The following is an 18331-nucleotide window of genomic DNA, read 5'->3' on the forward strand; positions in this document are numbered from 1 at the left end:
GTAGCGGCTTCAGAGCTGCACTTACTACTGTACATGCAGTATTTCTATGTCACTTTGGATAAAAGGTAAAACCCCTACCTGCCCGTCGGTTCCGATGGACCCCCCACAGTCGCTGAGCAGCTCAGACATGTCGTAGTAGCTGGTGAATTCCCACAGGCACGCCTCCAGGTTCAGGTTCCTGTAGAAGCGCAGCGAGTTGGCGGAGCGCATGGTGCCGCTGTACTGGTAGGGAGACGTCTCGCCGATGATCTCCGGGTTCTTGGTGGCGTCTGTGATGAAGCCGTGGCCCGTCTGGATCTCGTTGAAGTCCAGCAGGTTGGAGCAGCGGTGGTTGCCCACGCGTGTGCCATCCGGGCTCAGGGTTAGCTCGAAGTTCTGGAGCGCCCTGGTAGAGATGACAGGCAGCATGCCTGGAGAGACAGAGGGAGGTCGAGGTAGAAAGGAAGACAGGTCACGAGAGAGGCAGACACACACACAAAAAAAAAGGATTTATATGTAGGATTTTCAAAGATATTGTCGCTTATAATCTCACTTCAACCGTAAGAACATGGTTTCTGGTTTCTTTGTTGGTGATGAGGCTGAGTTGTCCACCTACCGTCCATGTGTGGCATGTGGACGGTCAGCTTGATGAGGTTGGGAAAGTCGGGGTCGTCGGGGCCCGTGTAGCGGATCTTGGCAGAAAAGGGTTCCGCCCCCACGGTACCGGGGACACGAGGTTGACACATCCCTACAGAACCGGCAGAACATCAGAACCGTGCTCCACAACAGAACACAGGAAGAACCAAAACTTCAGCCAAAACGTACCCTGACTTTACTAGTACTAAGTACTAAAATCACAAGCTATGGTAACAAGTGGTTTTGTCCTGTAAGCAGCAACATTAATAAACAACATTTTCCACATGAGTACATTTGAATGTCTTTGTATTTTGGCATTCCAGAACAACAACAACAACAACAACAACAAGCATCACACTAAACTTTAAACTCCTCTCCCCAAACGGCGTAGACTCCCTCTTCTCACCTTCCTCCCTGCTGACCACGGCGATGGGACTGGACAGCTCCAGGCCGGCGTCTCCGTTGATGTTGAAGGCACGGGCAGCGCACTGGACCCGGGAGCCTGCCTGGAAGTAGATGGAGTCCAGGGTGATGGACTTGGTGTTGGTGAAGAAGGTGTTGGTGTCCACCTCTCTCATGGGGCTGGTGACGCCGTCGGCCCCGCTGGGGGCGCTCACGAGCCAGCGGTACTGGGTCAGGGTGTCGTTGATGTTCTCCGCCGTGCAGATGGAACCCGTCTTGTCAAAGTCGTGGTATTTGGGGTTGCAGGCCTGTTGGAACAAGGATGTTACTGCCTTTAGTGTTCAAGCTGAGATGTATTTATTTTTTACTTAAGTATATGTCAGAGCCTATACTTCTTTACTGGAACTTGAGTGAAAAAGTGTAAGTCTTTTTAAAGATAAGTATCTGTACTTCTACTTGAGGGAAGGAAGCTGAAATCATTTGTGTCAATTGTGAATTGAAGTGAATACAACTAAATAAAAGTGAATGAGATAAAAAAAGAAAAGGTAGTCAAGCTCTCAAGTGGATGTTAGTAGTTGAAAGTATAGCTGATTGAATGGACACCTGGATGGATATTATGTGTGTATGTGTGTGTGTGTGTTTGTGTGTGTGTGTGTGTTCGTGTGTGTGTGTGTGAGCGAGCGTGTGGATGTGGCCACTCACGGTCACGCAGACCACAGGGTACCCGGTCGAGGGTCGGGGGCTGTCCCTGGCGCGTGCCGTGTCGTCGTACATGAGCAGGGAGATCACCACGGGCACGGCCGGGAAGGTGACGTCCGCCACGCTGTCCATCTCCTCGATGAACACGATGGCCTTGCTCATCTGGAGGAAGGCACAGGGAACACCAGTCCTTCAGGGTTAGTTCACTTCAGTTCATTTATTCACAAGTTCTCTTGATTTACAAATCAAAATAGAAAAAAGAATGAACAGACATTATAATTGGATTGAAAGTCCAATCGAATCACTGACTTAGCTCTTTAGAAATATTTTCTGTTTTAAATTGTGTTTAAACAATTTACTCAGGAATAAAACATGCATTTACACCACACATCCAAGCATCTGCTTTGACATAAATCTCTCATCGTGCTGTTGGTAAGATATAAGCTGGGCCAGTAGAGGAAGTGAGGAGGGCCCTGCTCACTGGACTGACAGGCAGCAGGAGAGAGGAGAGAGAGTGTGCAGCACCGTACAGTACATGTTTGGGATGCCTGGTATCCCTGTTTATAGGTCGGCACTGCTCACCCGGAGCAACATTCTCCGAGCACACACACAACACACACACACAACACACACACACATCACACACACAGGCTCAAAGAGGAGAGGGCTTTTTTACGAGACGTCGTGATTTGGGTTTGCTGACAGTGGCAGCTGCTGCCCGGCTATTTTAACACAGAGAGCCGTGTGTATGTGTGTGTGTATAGTTCTGGGTGCGAAAGGTATTTTTGTAACGCGTGTGTTAGTGTGTATTGTATGTATGTTTGTGTTATACGTATGTGAACGAGGGAGCGAGCGAGCGAGCATGTCCGCCAATGTGGATGTGTTCATGTGTGTGTTGCTCTGTATGTGTGCACGGATGTGCTTGTGCACGAACGCTGTGTGCTCTTTGTCTCACCATGGTCTCGGCCACCATGTATTCATCAGGCTTCAGGTGCACAGTGAAGGCCTCTCTCATCTCCCTCTGGCCGTCAAACAGGATCTGCACCTCCACAAAGTGCTCCGTCTCCCCCTCCTTAAACTCCACATCTGAAAACGTAAATCGAATGATGCTGTAATCCGCCAGTGTTTATAATTGTGTGATTCTTCTCTCCACACTTCTATGTCTTGAAGGGGCTTTTTAGTCCGATGAGTGTGTAAATCAACCTTCACAGTAAACACTTGGAATTTCCCAGTTCAGACATCATCATTCTAAGCAGACTGGGTAATGTAGTCAAAATGGCTGCTCGCCTTCAGACAGGGGGTTGTAGTCCTCTCCGGAGGTGGCGGAGCCGTCCTTGGTGTGGACGCGCACCAGTGACACCTTGGAGCTGTCTCCCACCCTCAGGATGGGGATCCTGACCAGGGCCACCTCGCCCTTCACCTGAGGCTCCCGCACGCTGTACTTGATCTCGGAGAAACGGATGATGGGCTCTGTGTGGAGGGAGGGAGGAGAGGGAGGAGGAGAAAGGGGCGAGGAGGGGGAAGAGGAGGAAGAAAGAGAATGAGAATGACAACTTTTAACTCTGCTTAAAAGCACGAGTCAAAGCAGAGCGCTTTTGCAGGCACACACAAAGCAGCTCACAGGTGCGTACACTTAGCTAATCAGCACCCACGGGTAAGAACCTGCTGTGTGTAACGAAGCACTTTGTCCCTTTAGTAGGCACCAGTGAACGTGAACGGTGTTATCTGGGATTTCCCCCCTCCAGCCCGGGCTTACTGTCTTTGTCGTCCGTGATGGTGACCAGCGCCTCCTTCTGCTCCCCTATGGAGGCGCCGTAGGGGGACTTGCTCTTGGGCGTGCCCAGCACCAGGCGGAGCTCCTCGTCCTCCTCGTACACCGAGTCATCCACCAGGGTCACCACGCACGGCTTCTCACTCTCCCCTGTGGAGGGAGGGAGAGAGAGGGAGGGAGATGAGAGGGAGCGAGAGGGAGATGAGAAAGATGCCGAGAGATGATAAAGAGGGAGAGTGAGAAAGATGAAAGAGAGAGAGAGGGAGGTAGGGAATGACAGAGCGAGAGGGAAGGCGAGAGGGAGACGAGAGAATGACATACAAGTCAGTAAACGACAGACCCTGTAAGATGGTATCAATGTACATGGGAAGAATACGCGTTGACAGATATACAGTGACGGGGCTCTGGGGAAAAAAAGGGAGGGAGGTTGCGATTGCCTCGAGGGTGCCAAGTAACAATGTGGAGAAGAAGAAAGAGAGAAAGATAAGACAGAAAGAAAGACCAAAAAAAAAACGAGGAACAAAGAGAAAATCAAGAACCAACACAACAAAAGCAGCCTGAGCAGCGGTCATCCTCCCCCCTCTCCTTCTCTGTGGTACCTGGGAGGAAGCTGACCAGCGACCCGTCGGTGTTGGGCCTCTCGTTGTAGTCCATCATGACCTGGGCGGAGCCCTGACGTGTGTAGCAGCGCACCGTGGAGACGTGGCTTATGTCGCCGCTGCGGTAGACGATGACCTTCACCTCCCCGTCGGCCTCGTCCACCTTGTAGCTGCCCTCCTTGAACTGCACCTTGGGCACTGACAACATGAATGGGACTCGCTTTAACTGACTGTTTTGATGGCTTTAGTGCGCAGGAATTACATTTTTGTTTTTTAATTGGAAAGGTTATAAATTAGCATCAAGTGACTGTGTGTGAGTGTGTAGAAGAACTATTGAAAAACAAACCCTGGTGTAAACCGACCCTCTGCATGCATAGGAGCCTTTGTCCTCCAAGTGTGTGACTAAGTGTGTGTGTGTGTGTGTGTGGAGGAGAATGACTCACGGTCGGTGATGGTGTCGTTGATGGTGATGGTGGTCTTGCTGGGCTCTCCCAGCACAGCGTTCATGGGCATCCTGAGGACCAGGTCAAAGGTCTCAGGCCCCTCCAGCTCCGGCCGGCCCAGGTCATCCAGGATGGTCACCCTGAACGTCTGCATGGTCACCCCCGGGGCAAAGTCCAGGTTACGGCTGATGCCAACATAGTCCAGGCCAGCTGGCAGCGGGGAGAGAGAGGGGCAGGGTGAGACAGGGACATTGTTATAGTCGTTATAGTCGCACGGAAATACAATTGATGGATGTATAAATAAATGGATGGATAGATGAATGGAAGAAAGGAAGGATAGATGATTGAACAAATAAAATAGACGGACAGAGACACACACATCAGACAGACACAGCATACAGACACAGGGGGTTTAGGTCTTTACCCTCGGCGGAGACGGGGTCGCTCTTGCGGGAGCGCACAGTGATGGTGGCGGTCTTGGACAGGTCGGTGCCTGTCCTCCACACCCTCACCTCCACGTAGCCCAAGCTCTCATCCACCAGGTACTCCGGCTCCCCGAAGTACAGGGACGGCTCTGTTGGAAAGGGAGGGGGAACGAGAAACAAAGAGAGACAATGAGAGAGAGACAGAAAATGGAGATAGAGATAACGTTAGAGAGTATTCGCTCACGTGTGTTCTAAATGGTTTCTGAAGCAGTCAGAGTCATATTTGTACAGGAGGGAGGTGGTGCTGCTGACTATGATCCTTTCTGCACATGGGTTTCAACACTTAAGAAGTCCAACTCGGGGTGCTGAATTAGACGTGGCGAAAGGCTGGATGTTCAAACACGTTTGGCTTTGAAACGGTGGCAGGGTTTACTCGGTCATGCGGTCGCTACCCCCTCCGGCAGAGAGTCTGCTCAGGAAGAGAGCTGTCATCCCTCTCTCATCCCTCTCTCATCCCCTCCTCCTCCTCCTCCTCCTCCTCATCAAGCCAGGCATCTGAACTCAGTGCCAAGGCTCTGTGGATATTGCTGAGCATCCACATTAAGGTGTGTGTGTGTTTGGGTCAGGTGAAGGCTGAAGGATGTTCCCTTGTCTGATAACAGTGAAGACAGGGGGGCATAGACAGACAGGCGGATCTACTCCCTCATAACACACACACACACACCCATATCCTTGGAATGCAGACCCCTGGAACAAAGACTCAAACCACTGATTCATCTCTCCACACCCTTCTATAACGGCCATCGTTAGCCCACACTGAAAACCCTGACTATCTCCTAAGATCAAAGTCTGATCTCTGACCCCTTTGAGCAGTCATCACTGTTAAAAAATTACCTCAACATAAAACAGTAGAAAAGGTGAACACACCAATTGTATTTGCAAGTAGTTGCAATATGAATAGGATTCCTAAAATTGTATCTTATCAGTTTAGTCCCCTGGGCAAGGGAGATCTGGCACAATATCAACGCTTCTCAGTCACTGACACTATTCAGCACCAGGATGGGGGGTTATTGGGGGGTTGAGGTACCAACATGGCAACCCTGAAAGATCACTGGGAGGAAGAGCCAGACAAATAACAATGGGGCCTGAAGCTGGCTATGAGCCAAACCACAGGTTTACCCAGCCAGGCAGATGGGTTTACACATGCACACACACACAGACACACACACGCCAGCTAGGAAAGGGGTGTTTCCTTGAAGGGACCCACCAAGACGCCAGGCCGCAACAATGGAGGTTTATATTGAGGACTCCTATCTCCTGTCTCATCACGTCGCCTGGAGTCACGACATGGAATGTACGTTCATTATTTATACATAGCGTCCGATTGTGTTCTAGTAGCAAAATGGCTGGCGAGGGATTAAATCCCTGTCTGTCTGTCAGCGGGATGGTCTGCTTGGAGGAAATGGTGGGAGAGAGGGAGGATAGGAAAGGAGGAAGAGAACAGGATGTTGAGATACTACAATGGTAGATGTACAGCAATGCAAGGAGCAATGCCAATGGTTCAGAAAATACAAAGTCTTCATATAAATAAACTCATGTTGTCATTGTGTCTACATGACAATATACATTTTTCATATCTTGCCCAGCTCAGTAATAGTATTGGACACCAATATATAAATTATGGAAGCACTTTTCTACAGCTTTTGTAATAGCAATCGGCAAAAATTGAATATTTTCTAGTTTCTGTTTGGCTAAGCTTGCAAGCACCGTACATTCCTCAAGTGAAAAATAAGTCAGTTAGCCTGAGTCTCCTCTATCGGCTCCACAAATAAACCAAAGACGTGTAGCGAAAGCCATCAGAAAAGGGCCTGGGAAAAAAAACATGGCTGTCATTTGAAAATTCCTTCACTAAAGTCACCTCCTCTCAGGCGCTGCCTGCTTTCTGGCACCCATCAGATAAAAAAGAGGGAGGGAGGGAGGGGGGTGGTGGATGGGAGGGTAGGGGGGGTGGGAGGTGGGCTGCTCTCTATTCAGCTCTGCTGAACGTGTGAGAAGAGGGGCAGCCTGGAACAAAACACGTCTCTAATGTTCTTCCTGCTTTGTTCAGAGTTGCTATTCTTTCTCTCGACACCTGCCGATGGTTATGGAGTTTCTGGTGTTGTCTGGCAAACAGGTAGACAGGCAGACTCACTGACAGACTCAGACCGACAGGTAGACAGACAGACACAGACTGAACAGACAAGGACGGACCAATGAAAGCAAAGTATAGTATAGGCAGCAGGCAGACACACATACACACATAGACACTGAAAGACTGAAGGGGATAGTTCTAATTTCCAATGGGAGTTGCCAAGCAGGTGATGAGGCCAGGAATAGGGGGATGGGAGAGGGCATGGCTGGGGCAAGCAGGCAAACACCGCCCTCTGGGAGTGATGCTTTTGTTTTCAGCTAAGTGTGTGTGTGTGTGGCTTTGGCTATGGCGCCACAATTGGATTTGTGAATTACATGACTCAGGGAGACCAAAGTGGCACAGCCACGGCAAAGGTATCAAAGGGGCACCAGGCGGAGGGATCTCCAGCACCTGCCCGTGTGAGTGATGGCTGTTGATGGTGCTGGGCTCTCTCCAGTCCTCATAGACACAACAAAGACACAGGGATGGACACACAACGACTGTACACCAGCACACTCGACAGGAAACATCCCTGAGGTGCAAAGCCTGGCAACAGGAATGTGCACAAACACACACACACACACACACCCCAACAAAAACTCCAACACACAGGCTGACAAAGGCAGACAAAGACACACACCCACATAATTGTGATTTAACATCAAAGCTCCTTGGGCGGCAGTTAAGGCCTCATAACAAACAGGGAAGGAATCATATCATTATTACTAACATTACCCTCGGGAAACCTCGTTAACAATAATACTGAAAGGCTTGCTTCCAAACACACTGAAATTGCTGTGTCTGCTTTTCTCTTCATGAATGTTATTGTGGTTGATCATAATTACAGATTGGATCCATACTTTGTCTTATTTCCTAGATGGGACAGATCCACAATTGTAATAACATGTTTTGGTTGAAGTATGTGTAACAAGTGATTTTACCATCAGGTAAATAAACTTGTTAAAGAGATTCTAGCCCTGACCAGTTCTCAAATAATTTCTAATTATAGGATGTAATCCCCTTATCTAATCCTGATTGGCCAACACTGGGGGTCATCACTTCCTGCTCACCGTCGTCACTGTCTGCCAGGATGGTAACCTTAGCGCTGGGGAAGCTGGCGCCTAACTGGCCACCCATTGGCATGCTCAGCGTGACATTGAAGCTCTCTTCCTCCTCGTACAGCGAGTCGTCGATGATGATGATGCGGCAGGTCTTCTCCCGCTCGTCCTTGTCGAAGCGCAGCACGCTGGTGTGGTCCTCGGGTCTGGTGATGTAGTCTGAGTAGGACAAAACCGTGCTGGGGATGGTGCCTGTGGCCGTGCCTGAAGAAAAAGGAAAAAAACGTAGCATGACACAGCAAAAAAAATAAGGATAGATTGTAAGCGATGAAAAGGTATTGAGTTTGACAACAAACATAAATCAGCTGCTGTGTGTCGGACCTTGTTGCGTGAAGCAGACCACCATGAGTTCCTGGCTGGCGTCCCCTGAGCGCCGGACAGGGACCAGCAGCTCCCCAATGTCCTCCTCGATCTTGAACTCAGCCTGGGGGATGAACACCGTGGACTCTGTGAAGTAGGACACAGAAGGACATCAGGTCTCGGCCCACAGAGATGACAGAGGAGATTAGAACTATTAAAAACGATGTTTCCTTCTCCCTGCATGAGCATGAGAGGTCGGAATCAAAGTTCCAGTCCTAAGGGGTCAAACGGATTGTAGAAGCAGGGTCAAAGGTTAAATCTAGCTCCTACCATCACCAGGGTCCACTATCTCCACGGTGGCGGAGTCAGGGAACTCCAGGACAGCCATGACGGGTTCGGACAGCTTGATCTCGAAGGTCTCTGATGTCTCAAACTCCTGGTCGGTGAAAATCTTCACCTTCCAGGTGGCCGTGGTCTGGCCCGGGTTGAACTGGACCTGCTTCTGGGACTTTCCGCGGAAATCTTTGTCCTTCTCCGCTGTGCCGTCCTTTGTGTCGATGCCTGTGGAGAAGGCAAAAAAGAATGGGCATTGGACCTCATTTTTATTCATAAGAAATGTTTAAATTAATTCCATTTTAATTGAATGTCAGTGGGAGGTGGGTATCCTGATACATTTTTTTACTTCTTTTTTTTTTACTTCATCAGATACTCTGAAGATAGATAATCTTTGGAATCTAATTAGATTAATGATTCAGGGCTGTTCTTTGATCTCACTGAAAGGAAAGGAAGACTTAAGACGAGTGCACCTATCGTGGAAGGAAGCTCTGTGTGTGGATTTAAGGAGGAGGGGGGAGGACGGAGCAGTGAACAGTCTGACTCAGCAGCATTGTTAAGTCATTAACAAGGTCTCTCTGCATCCACAAAGACAGAGTGTAAATAGAGGAGTGTATCCAGTGAAGACCTACTACCACTGTGTTTGAACGTTGTCGCCACACAGACAAACACGCCGGCGTCAACCCCCTGACCTCTGTGGGGAGGCGGCTCCTCTGCACCCTCCATCAAACCAGCCTCTCCACTGGCGAGACAGGAGACTGAGCATCCATCAAATGAGACAACAGCGTGACAGGTGTGGAGGTGTTTTTTTGTGGTAGGACGTGACTCGTTCAGCCCTTTGGCGAGAGGGTAAACTAAGGACACACTGAGCTGTGTTTGAGACTAAGGACACTCTGAGCTGTGTTTGAAACTAAGGACACACTGAGCTGTGTTTGAGACTAAGGACACACTGAGCTGTGTTTGAGACTAAGGACACACTGAGCTGTGTTTGAAACTAAGGACACACTGAGCTGTGTTTGAGACTAAGGACACTCTGAGCTGTGTTTGAAACTAAGGACACACTGAGCTGTGTTTGAAACTAAGGACACACTGAGCTGTGTTTGAGACTAAGGACATTCTGAGCTGTGTTTGAAACTAAGGACACACTGAGCTGTGTTTGAAACTAAGGACATTCTGAGCTGTGTTTGAGAAAAGCCAGAACACATCGATGACAAGTAGGGAGGCTTGATGCATTGCGGCAGAGCTTTTTTTTCTAACACTGCGATTATTAAAAAAGGATCATTAAAAGAGCAATCAGTCTTGCACAAAATGACAGTTTAATAGAAGGTTTTGGTCCAGAAGCGTTTTTCACTTTTAGAAGTACCCTTTTACAACTGGCTGCAACTAATGACTAAAGTGTCATTTTAAACACAAATTTCCTACTAACCAGCAGAATTTCCTTTGTAGGGAGTCAAGATGATTAAAACACTTATGGACACTTGTGGAGTAAACGGGTTATTTGACTAAACAACATTCAAACCTCTCTGCGAAAGTGGATTTCTCTGTACTTACTGACGAAAGAGGTTTCTCCCAGATAGCCCCTGCGTTTGAGGGTGACCTCCAGGAACTTGGCATCCTCGTCCACCAGGTAGAACTCTTTCTCCAAGGAGATCCAGGCCCAGTTGAGCCGGAATGGCTGTGGCTTCAGCTTGTTTCCACCTGCAAGAGTAACCCCACTGTTTAGAACACCAACATATCTAGAGCTGAGAAGGGAAACTGAGCCCTAAAGTTATCATTTGGCTCTTGTAGGAAACTCTTGAGGTGGCCTTGATGGATTATTGCTTTTGAAGGTAGTTGATACCTTCAGACAAAGGAGTTGAGGAAAGACAGCTTTGAAAAGGTTAAAGGGGTAACTTGATCACTGAAAGCCTGGACGTCCATGAATGCCCTGTGTGCCCCACACAGGCGGACACTTAAGTGCTGCCCTGTTTCTAACTTCCTCTCTCATTCAGAAACTGAGGAGGAGAAAGAGATCACAAGCTGACTGATAGGCGACGCCATTGACAGACTTCGATTTGATGTCTGACGTATGGAAAGGAAGGGAACACACTCTTTCTCACACACACACATGTACTCTGTCTCTCTCTGTCTCTCTCTGTGTCTCTCTGTCTCTCTCTGTCTCTCTCTGTGTCTCTCTGTCTCTCTCTGTCTCTCTCTGTCTCTCTGTCTCTCTCTGTCTCTCTCTGTCTCTCTCTCTCTCTATGGAAAGGAAGCGAACACTCTCACACACACACACACACACACACACACACACACACACACACACACACACTCTCTCTCTCTGTCTCACCAACACCATGCCAAGGTGTCAGTTTGGCGTCAAAGACCCAGGATCAGGATGACAGCATTAGTATGGGGTTCACCGAGGGTCACTCATCAGGGAGCAAAGGTGAGGGGCAGAGAGTGTCTATTACCACATCCCACCCGCAGCCTCGCCAACATGGATGTGTGACCTCAGCACCCAAAGAGATGGATGGGTGACATCATGGCTATCTTAAAAATACTCCTTTTTTCTCCTACCCCCCAAACCCGTCTACGCCCGAATCACAATGTCCTCATTTGTATTTACGTAAACTATATATTTATTAATTTGAACGTGCCTGGTTTTGGGTTAGATGCGGAGCAGGAACAGATTCATCCTGAGAAGGTATAAGTCACTCACACAGCAAATCTTGCTTCCAGTTCACCCCACCTGTGAAGAGGGGTCTCCTTGTTGGCCTCTAGTCCTGTCTGGCTAAGGCTATTATGCTTGTTGAAGTGTAGGCTGTTTTCTCAGCCAAAAGCCTATGAGCTTCATTATTTCTCTGTACGGCCCTTGCGTTCACAAAAACACACAAACGGACCCAGCGCTAGCCGTGAAACAGCTAATGCTCAAAGTCACCTGCTCCTAATCCACAGCTATCCAGCCCCAATCCTACCCTTTAATCAAGTCAACCTCATGACTAATATAATCCCTCTAAAAAGAAAATCGTCAACCATACCCCGAGTCATTCCCTTGACACGGACTGCTTTGGAGTTACTTAAAGGCCAGAGAACTTTAATTCCTTAATCCCGGCTTCTTCTTTTTTTTTAAACACGACAACGGTCAAACGTCCAAATGTCTGATCCCTACGCTCTGACATTTCAAAATGACCTTCGACCTTAGGTGTGGGATCGACCGGCGCTCAATGTGTTTTCAGGGTTACTGGTTGAAGGGAGGTGGTGGTTGGGGGGTGGGAGAGGGGGGTGGAACGGGGACTGCAGTGGGAGGCTGCTGTCGATTGGTCATGGACGACTGGCCAGGGACAGCGACAAGGAACTCGTTAACCTGCCCCCTTCAAAGTGTGGTGTGGGAGTGTTGAACTAGTAGGAAGGCCTCCGGGAAAAAATATTTTCCTTTTTTCACAAGACATGCTCCCAAGAATAACAGAGATAAGAAGGTGGTAGGGAGGATTAGGGGAAGAGAAAGGGGGGGGGAAGGAAGGCATGACAGAAAGGACTGAAGCAAGAATTAAGGGTGAGAGATTGAGAGAGGGGAGGAGAGGGAGACAGAAATTAGAGGTTGAGGTTGTCACAGAACCTGTGAGAAAAGGCAGAGAAAACAAACAGTCCACTATACGGAGGACAAAGGCTGAGGAGCATCTGCTTGTTGGTACAATAAGCCTGCACTGGGACGAGCTCTGCCCCATTGAGGTAGAATAGAGCTGTGGGCTTTCTGCTATGTGACTGGGGAGAATGAAAACACTAGAGAGTATGTGTGTGTGTTTACGTGAGAGTGTGTGTGAATGTGCACGAGTGTGTGTGAGTTTTGCATTCTGAAGGGGATGAGGCGATTCCTCCAACCCATGTCAAGCCAAGACAGGCACAACAGGGCCCCGGCAAACTCAGAAAGCCTTCAGACCCACGGTAGATTTGGTTGATAGCAGCAAGTGCATTTACTGGAACACTGACTGTGTTGGATCGTTTTTCTTTTTTCTAATTGGCAGAGTTAAAACAGAGATGCGGATGCTTTGAAAGGATGCATAAGCTATATCTCTATCTCAGTCAAATGTATGGACACAGATAGTTGAGGACAAGCACACACACACGCACACACACACACTCTAACCACCTCTTCCATTGCCTGGCTAGGATCCAAGGAGCCCTGTTTGTCCCAGAAGCCCAGTGGGGTAGCTAACCTTGACCACGCTCATATTTCTGACAGCCACAGCTAAAAATACAGGAAACATTCATCATGTTTGTCCCTGCTGGGCCCAAATTCTTGCAGGGTTGATGTGCAGAAGTGGGGGCCAATAGACATCGAAAATAAGGGGAGAAATGGAGACATCTTTTGGGTGTCTGATGAGATGAAATGTGCTTTCTTGGAGTGTGTGGAATACTGAACACCTCTCAAGCATACTGGAAATGACGCTTACTGTATTTCCTCTCAGCAGACAATGCAATAGATTCCCAACGCAAACCCACGTTCACAGACCACGGACGCTAGAGGACATTTTCATTCCTCGTTCCGTGGTCCTTTTCCAAGATACACCAGTGGGTGAAGACATATTTGTCCCCATACAAGGTATATCTCAGTGATTTCCTTGGGCAACAAGTGTTCCTATGGCTGGCAGCCAAGTTGATATGGAGCTTAGTGAGCCTGTATCAGATAGGATTATCAAATGAACGCTGCTCCCACTAAAGAGCCTTCTCTGTTCTAGCATGCTTTATTCTGGCAGGTCACCATTCCAGCACCCACTGTCAGGTTGTATTGAATAATGTCTAGAAAATAAAATGTGACAGTCCTATACTACCTTTCTGTATTTAACAGACGCATATTCCTTTATAAACAAATATGCATTACTAAGCAGCTTATTTACCTTCATAAAATAAAACTTTAAGATACTTAACTTCTGTTTCAAAGAGTGAAATGAGGTCTTACAGTAGGTCTCACAGGAGCTCTAAACATCCCCAGTATTTGAGAAAAACTGTAAATCAAGTGCTCGTTAAAATAGGGCAGATGAAATGCAGAGGTTTTGATATCCCTCAACTATAATTAAGTGTTCAGCGCCTGACTCAAGACGTGTTAGAAAACCGTGTTGGATTACAGAGACTCATCTGAAGAAGAGCCCAGCTCTCAGTCCACATCACGCAGGTACCCTGATACATTTCCATGAAACTGTGAGATAGCTGACACATATACAGTATATATTTGTATACTGTATACAGTATATAATGTGTGTATTTATTTGTTTGACTTAAATACAAATTTCAAATTAAAAATGAAGCAGCTCAGATGTATTCATCATTAAACCTGGAAAGAAAGAAGACCGTAAAAATCAACATGTGAATCATTACATAGACATTTGAAGGAGGGACACCAAGGAACGGTTTGATCAGTCAGTCACTCAGTGACTATACTGTTACCCTTCTCACTCTCTATGGTCTATATCTGTCTGCTGAATGGGTTTATAACATGGCTTGTGATTGGTAGATTACATTTAGCTCTGACTGGTACACATACTGTTCGTCTATCAGTATCAAAAAGTCTCATCTTTATGCTTTGCTGCATTCTCTTTGGCACCTCTCTCATTCTCTCTCACACTGTCTCCTGACGTTTCTCTCTGTTCTCATTCCCGCCAGAAGTTGCGATTCCAGAGGACTGGGAATGACAGCTGTGCCCCTTCCCCCGTCCTCTCCAACCTCCTCCCTCCCCCTCCACCCTTCCCCCTCGTCCCTCCATCCTTCCTCCTAGTGTCGGCTTTGTCCTCCCGGGGGATGGACAACTGAAGGGGACACCAGGCTACTGTTTGGGTGGGCCAGAACTACTGCCATGGCATGCCGGCCTCTCTCTGCTTCTCTCTCTCTCTGTCTCTCTCTCTCTCTTTCTCTCGCACACACACACACACACACACACACACACACACACACACACACACACACACACACACATACACACACTCATGGGAAAGGGGTATTCTCCACCTATTGTGAAGGCTGTCAGATGGCCTGTCCTCAAAAGCTGGCAAGCCACTCACACTTGACTATCCTCCAATAATGAGTTGGTACCACTGTCTCATGCATGGGGACAGTTGTTGCCAGATTTTCCAGTCAGTGTTGCCACAGAAAATGACTGTAAAATGTGCAAAAATACTTTACTGTTTGACATTGAATGTTAAAGAGAATCTCACTTCAAAAGCATCAGTTAATGCAGCCAAAAGTTAGACTACAAAGTGCTACAAAAGTGAATTTTTCCTGTTTTCATTTCAACCACTGATTAATTCTTTCAGAATGTACAGTGGCTTGCAGAAGTTAGGTTTAAAGGTTACCAAATACCTTCAGTAATGTATGAGTATGTAGGGTAAGTAATCAGGTCCCTTGAAACTGGTCTGTTATTTACAGGAATAGAACCGTCAAATGGTGGTTCTAAAGTCCTGGGAGATCTGACATTAAGCGCTGATTTACAAACTAATTTATTGCAAACTTTACAACTAACATTTAGACTGAACATCAACCCCTAAACACAGTCACCAAGTTCATATTTCCGCTGCGTTTCAAGCTGACGGATAACAACAATTTATTTCGGGATGAGATGCTTTATTGGGCCCGCATTTTAAATCTTCCCAGTTTTCATTCCCTTAATAAATTAGCTGTGGTGTGATTTATACTAAGCTCACTGTTGGACAACTAAGCAAAGCCAGTATATCACTTGGAAAGCGTGACTGACCTTGGTGTTTTCAGACCTGGCTGAGACTGGATGATGTCCAGGACTCCCCAAGGTGCAGGCAGCCATCCTTAAATGACTCACCCATTTGTCAATGTGGTGGGCCCCATCCACAAGTTCCCACCAAGTCTGTAACATTAGCAGCTAGAGCTTGATGCTTATTTACCTCTGTCATTTTAATGGCTTGTGGAAAGTTTTGCCAAGATTTCCAAGATGGCCTGCTGTGGCTATTAGGCTCTCTAATTACTTTTCGAAAAGTATATTTGTGTGTATATTTTGCATTTATTTCTTTAATGGTCTCATAGTTGTTTTCGTGTTTTGAGACCTCACTTTTGTCTGACAATCATCTGAGTCATCACGGCACTGCAAGTTATATCTTGCACACAAGTCAGTAGCCAGCACATTCCAACACATTTCTGTGAGGTGTGCTTAACACCTTAAACTATAATATATTGATAATCCCATAATAATCACACACTGGCATTCAAACTTAATGGCGACCACCATACAGTGCATACAAACATTCACAAACAATCCAGATTTCTTAGGTAATACATACACTATTACTCAGCAAGTTCAAAAACAAGCGCACACACACTAAAGTTTAGGAATATCCCATATTCCATGTCAGCAATGTTTACCCTTTAAGCATTCAATATTCACAGCAATCCCCTTAGTGCTTTTTGATTGCACATTCCTCATCCGGTCCTATTTCCATGCAGGGTGTCCTAGGCATCGCCATACATAGATGCGGTTGGATGTGTCAGGGGACAGATATCTGCAGAGGTCATGGTCAGGTCCCTCAGTATGATGCAAGGAAGAGCAACAGACCACTGCCGCACAGCTAAGTATATCCACGCTGAGTGACAAGGATGAGGAATACCATTTTTAAATGTCTGCATCAATCTTTCCATTTATACTTTCTGATGGGGGCCATTTTTTTTTTATTCGATATTGCGATGATTCAGATTTGGGCCTCATGAATTTCACGAGGCCAAAGAATGAAGTCTAGATAAATCACAAATGAAGTTGTTCACCGTAGCTATGAACTGCATATACTTTTTTCTTTGAATCCCTTTCTGTTTTTCACTTTAGGGCAACAGAAAGTCATTTCTCAAATGCCGGAGGGTTCAATTTAGCTTCCTCTCCACATTTCAGAGATTCCATTGGTCAGGATTTGGGATGAGACGTTATTAATAGCTATCATTGGCTACCGAACATCACTTGCACGTAAATCTACATATGACAACGTCCAGGGGCTGTCTCCAAGACAGTGACCTGACCCAGGGTCATTAATCACAGGGTGACATACACTTGGGGGTCCGTCCTTCCGTTTTGCGCAGAGGGTCAACCCAAGATACTTTCAGGACCTCAGAGAATCTTACGTTACTGTAACTGCCAAATACTGACTCAGGAAGAGACAGATAGAAGGCGGGAAAAAAGGGACAGAGAAGGATACAAACTTTTTAAAAGAAGAAGATGGAAGACACCGAATAATAAATACCCATAACGTCCAGAGGAGTGTGAGGACGAGTGAGGGAAAGAACCTCTCAGTGACAGCTCCCCAGGGAGCAGAAGCTGAAAGGGTTGCCATATGGGACCAGATAAGAATAACCTCAGGGTCGTTCATCATAACTCCCCGCACTCTCCCAGCCCCAGTAAATCTGGACTTTGTCAGGATGAAGGAGGGGAGGGTGTGGGGTGAGAGAGTCTTCCTGCCCCGCAGTCACAGGGAGGCCCTTCGGTGGCACCAGAGGACTGTAAATCTCAGGGGAGGAGGGGGGCTGTTGACATGGTTGACAGTTCAGATCCGAAAACACAGTTAGGAAGCTCTGCGGCGTGAGATGGCTGTGACCCACTTGAGGGTCGTCTCTATCCCTGCCTACTGGACGGCCGTGTGGGCTCAGAGGTCCTGCTGTACTGGGTACTGTATGGTGTTGGGTCGGTTCTGTATGTGTCCCTCAGGCATACAAACAGAAGCACTGCATGCACAGGCCCACAAAGTACCTGTGCAACACGTTTGCTCTGTCTCTCTTTCTGTGTCTGTCTCTCTGTCTCTCTGTCTCTCTGTCTCTCTCTCTCTCTCTCTCTCTCTCTCTCTCTCTCTCTCTCTCTCTCTGTCTCTCTCTCTCTCTCTCTCTCTGTCTCTCTCTCTCTCTCTCTGTCTCTCTCTCTCTCTCTGTCTCTCTCTGTCTCTCTCTCTCTGTCTCTCTCTGTTTCTCTCTGTCTCTTTCTCTCCAAAAGACTATTCCTCCTTCAGGTCGGGTTCCATTCAACCTCTCAGGACCTCTCTGGTTTCGGTGGTACAAGCCGCCTCCGGTTTATCGGCATATCTAAGAGTTGGATTGGATTTCCGGCTAGTAGGAGATGGCCTGTGTTTGAGAGTGGGAGTATGGGAGAGGGGCTTTGAAATGAGATCTCTCAGGAACCGCCCCCCGCCCCCCACCACCCCCCCACCCCGCAAACACACCTGTCTGGTAGGGGTCCCTCCTCCATGTCCTGGTCTGTCCATGGCCAGGAGTCAGGGGTCTCAGAGGAAAGAGCATTCCTCCCTCGTCTCAGAATAATCGTATAACAGCCCCCTCCCCCCACCTTCACCCCACATCATGCCTGTCGCACCCCTCACCTCCTCCCCCGACACACATACAACAGAAAGGAAGCCTGGAAACATCAGAGACAATCAAATGCAATGCTGTGACTAGAACAGGGAGTCCATTCTTACCATTGAATTTAAT

At 47.6% G+C, this 18331-nt stretch overlaps 1 protein-coding gene across 1 annotated transcript in view; it reads right to left on the reverse strand.

The window, feature by feature from the left end:
• The window catches only part of frem3 (Fras1 related extracellular matrix 3), a 33858-nt gene that overhangs the window by 5114 nt on the left and 10413 nt on the right, over positions 1-18331 (reverse strand). Inside the window, exons 3-16 of the mRNA XM_047044688.1 lie at positions 10427-10573; positions 8873-9103; positions 8564-8689; positions 8195-8446; positions 4954-5103; positions 4530-4739; positions 4087-4284; positions 3473-3637; positions 3004-3186; positions 2672-2802; positions 1720-1878; positions 1022-1325; positions 596-727; positions 79-410 (exon numbers count right to left, since the gene is read on the reverse strand). Of these exons, the coding sequence (XP_046900644.1) occupies positions 79-410; positions 596-727; positions 1022-1325; positions 1720-1878; positions 2672-2802; positions 3004-3186; positions 3473-3637; positions 4087-4284; positions 4530-4739; positions 4954-5103; positions 8195-8446; positions 8564-8689; positions 8873-9103; positions 10427-10573 (2720 nt within the window). The remainder of the gene's footprint in view (positions 1-78; positions 411-595; positions 728-1021; positions 1326-1719; positions 1879-2671; positions 2803-3003; positions 3187-3472; positions 3638-4086; positions 4285-4529; positions 4740-4953; positions 5104-8194; positions 8447-8563; positions 8690-8872; positions 9104-10426; positions 10574-18331) is intronic.

Source organism: Hypomesus transpacificus, chromosome 22, assembly GCF_021917145.1.
Source record: "Hypomesus transpacificus isolate Combined female chromosome 22, fHypTra1, whole genome shotgun sequence".
NCBI classification, from domain to species: domain Eukaryota; kingdom Metazoa; phylum Chordata; class Actinopteri; order Osmeriformes; family Osmeridae; genus Hypomesus; species Hypomesus transpacificus.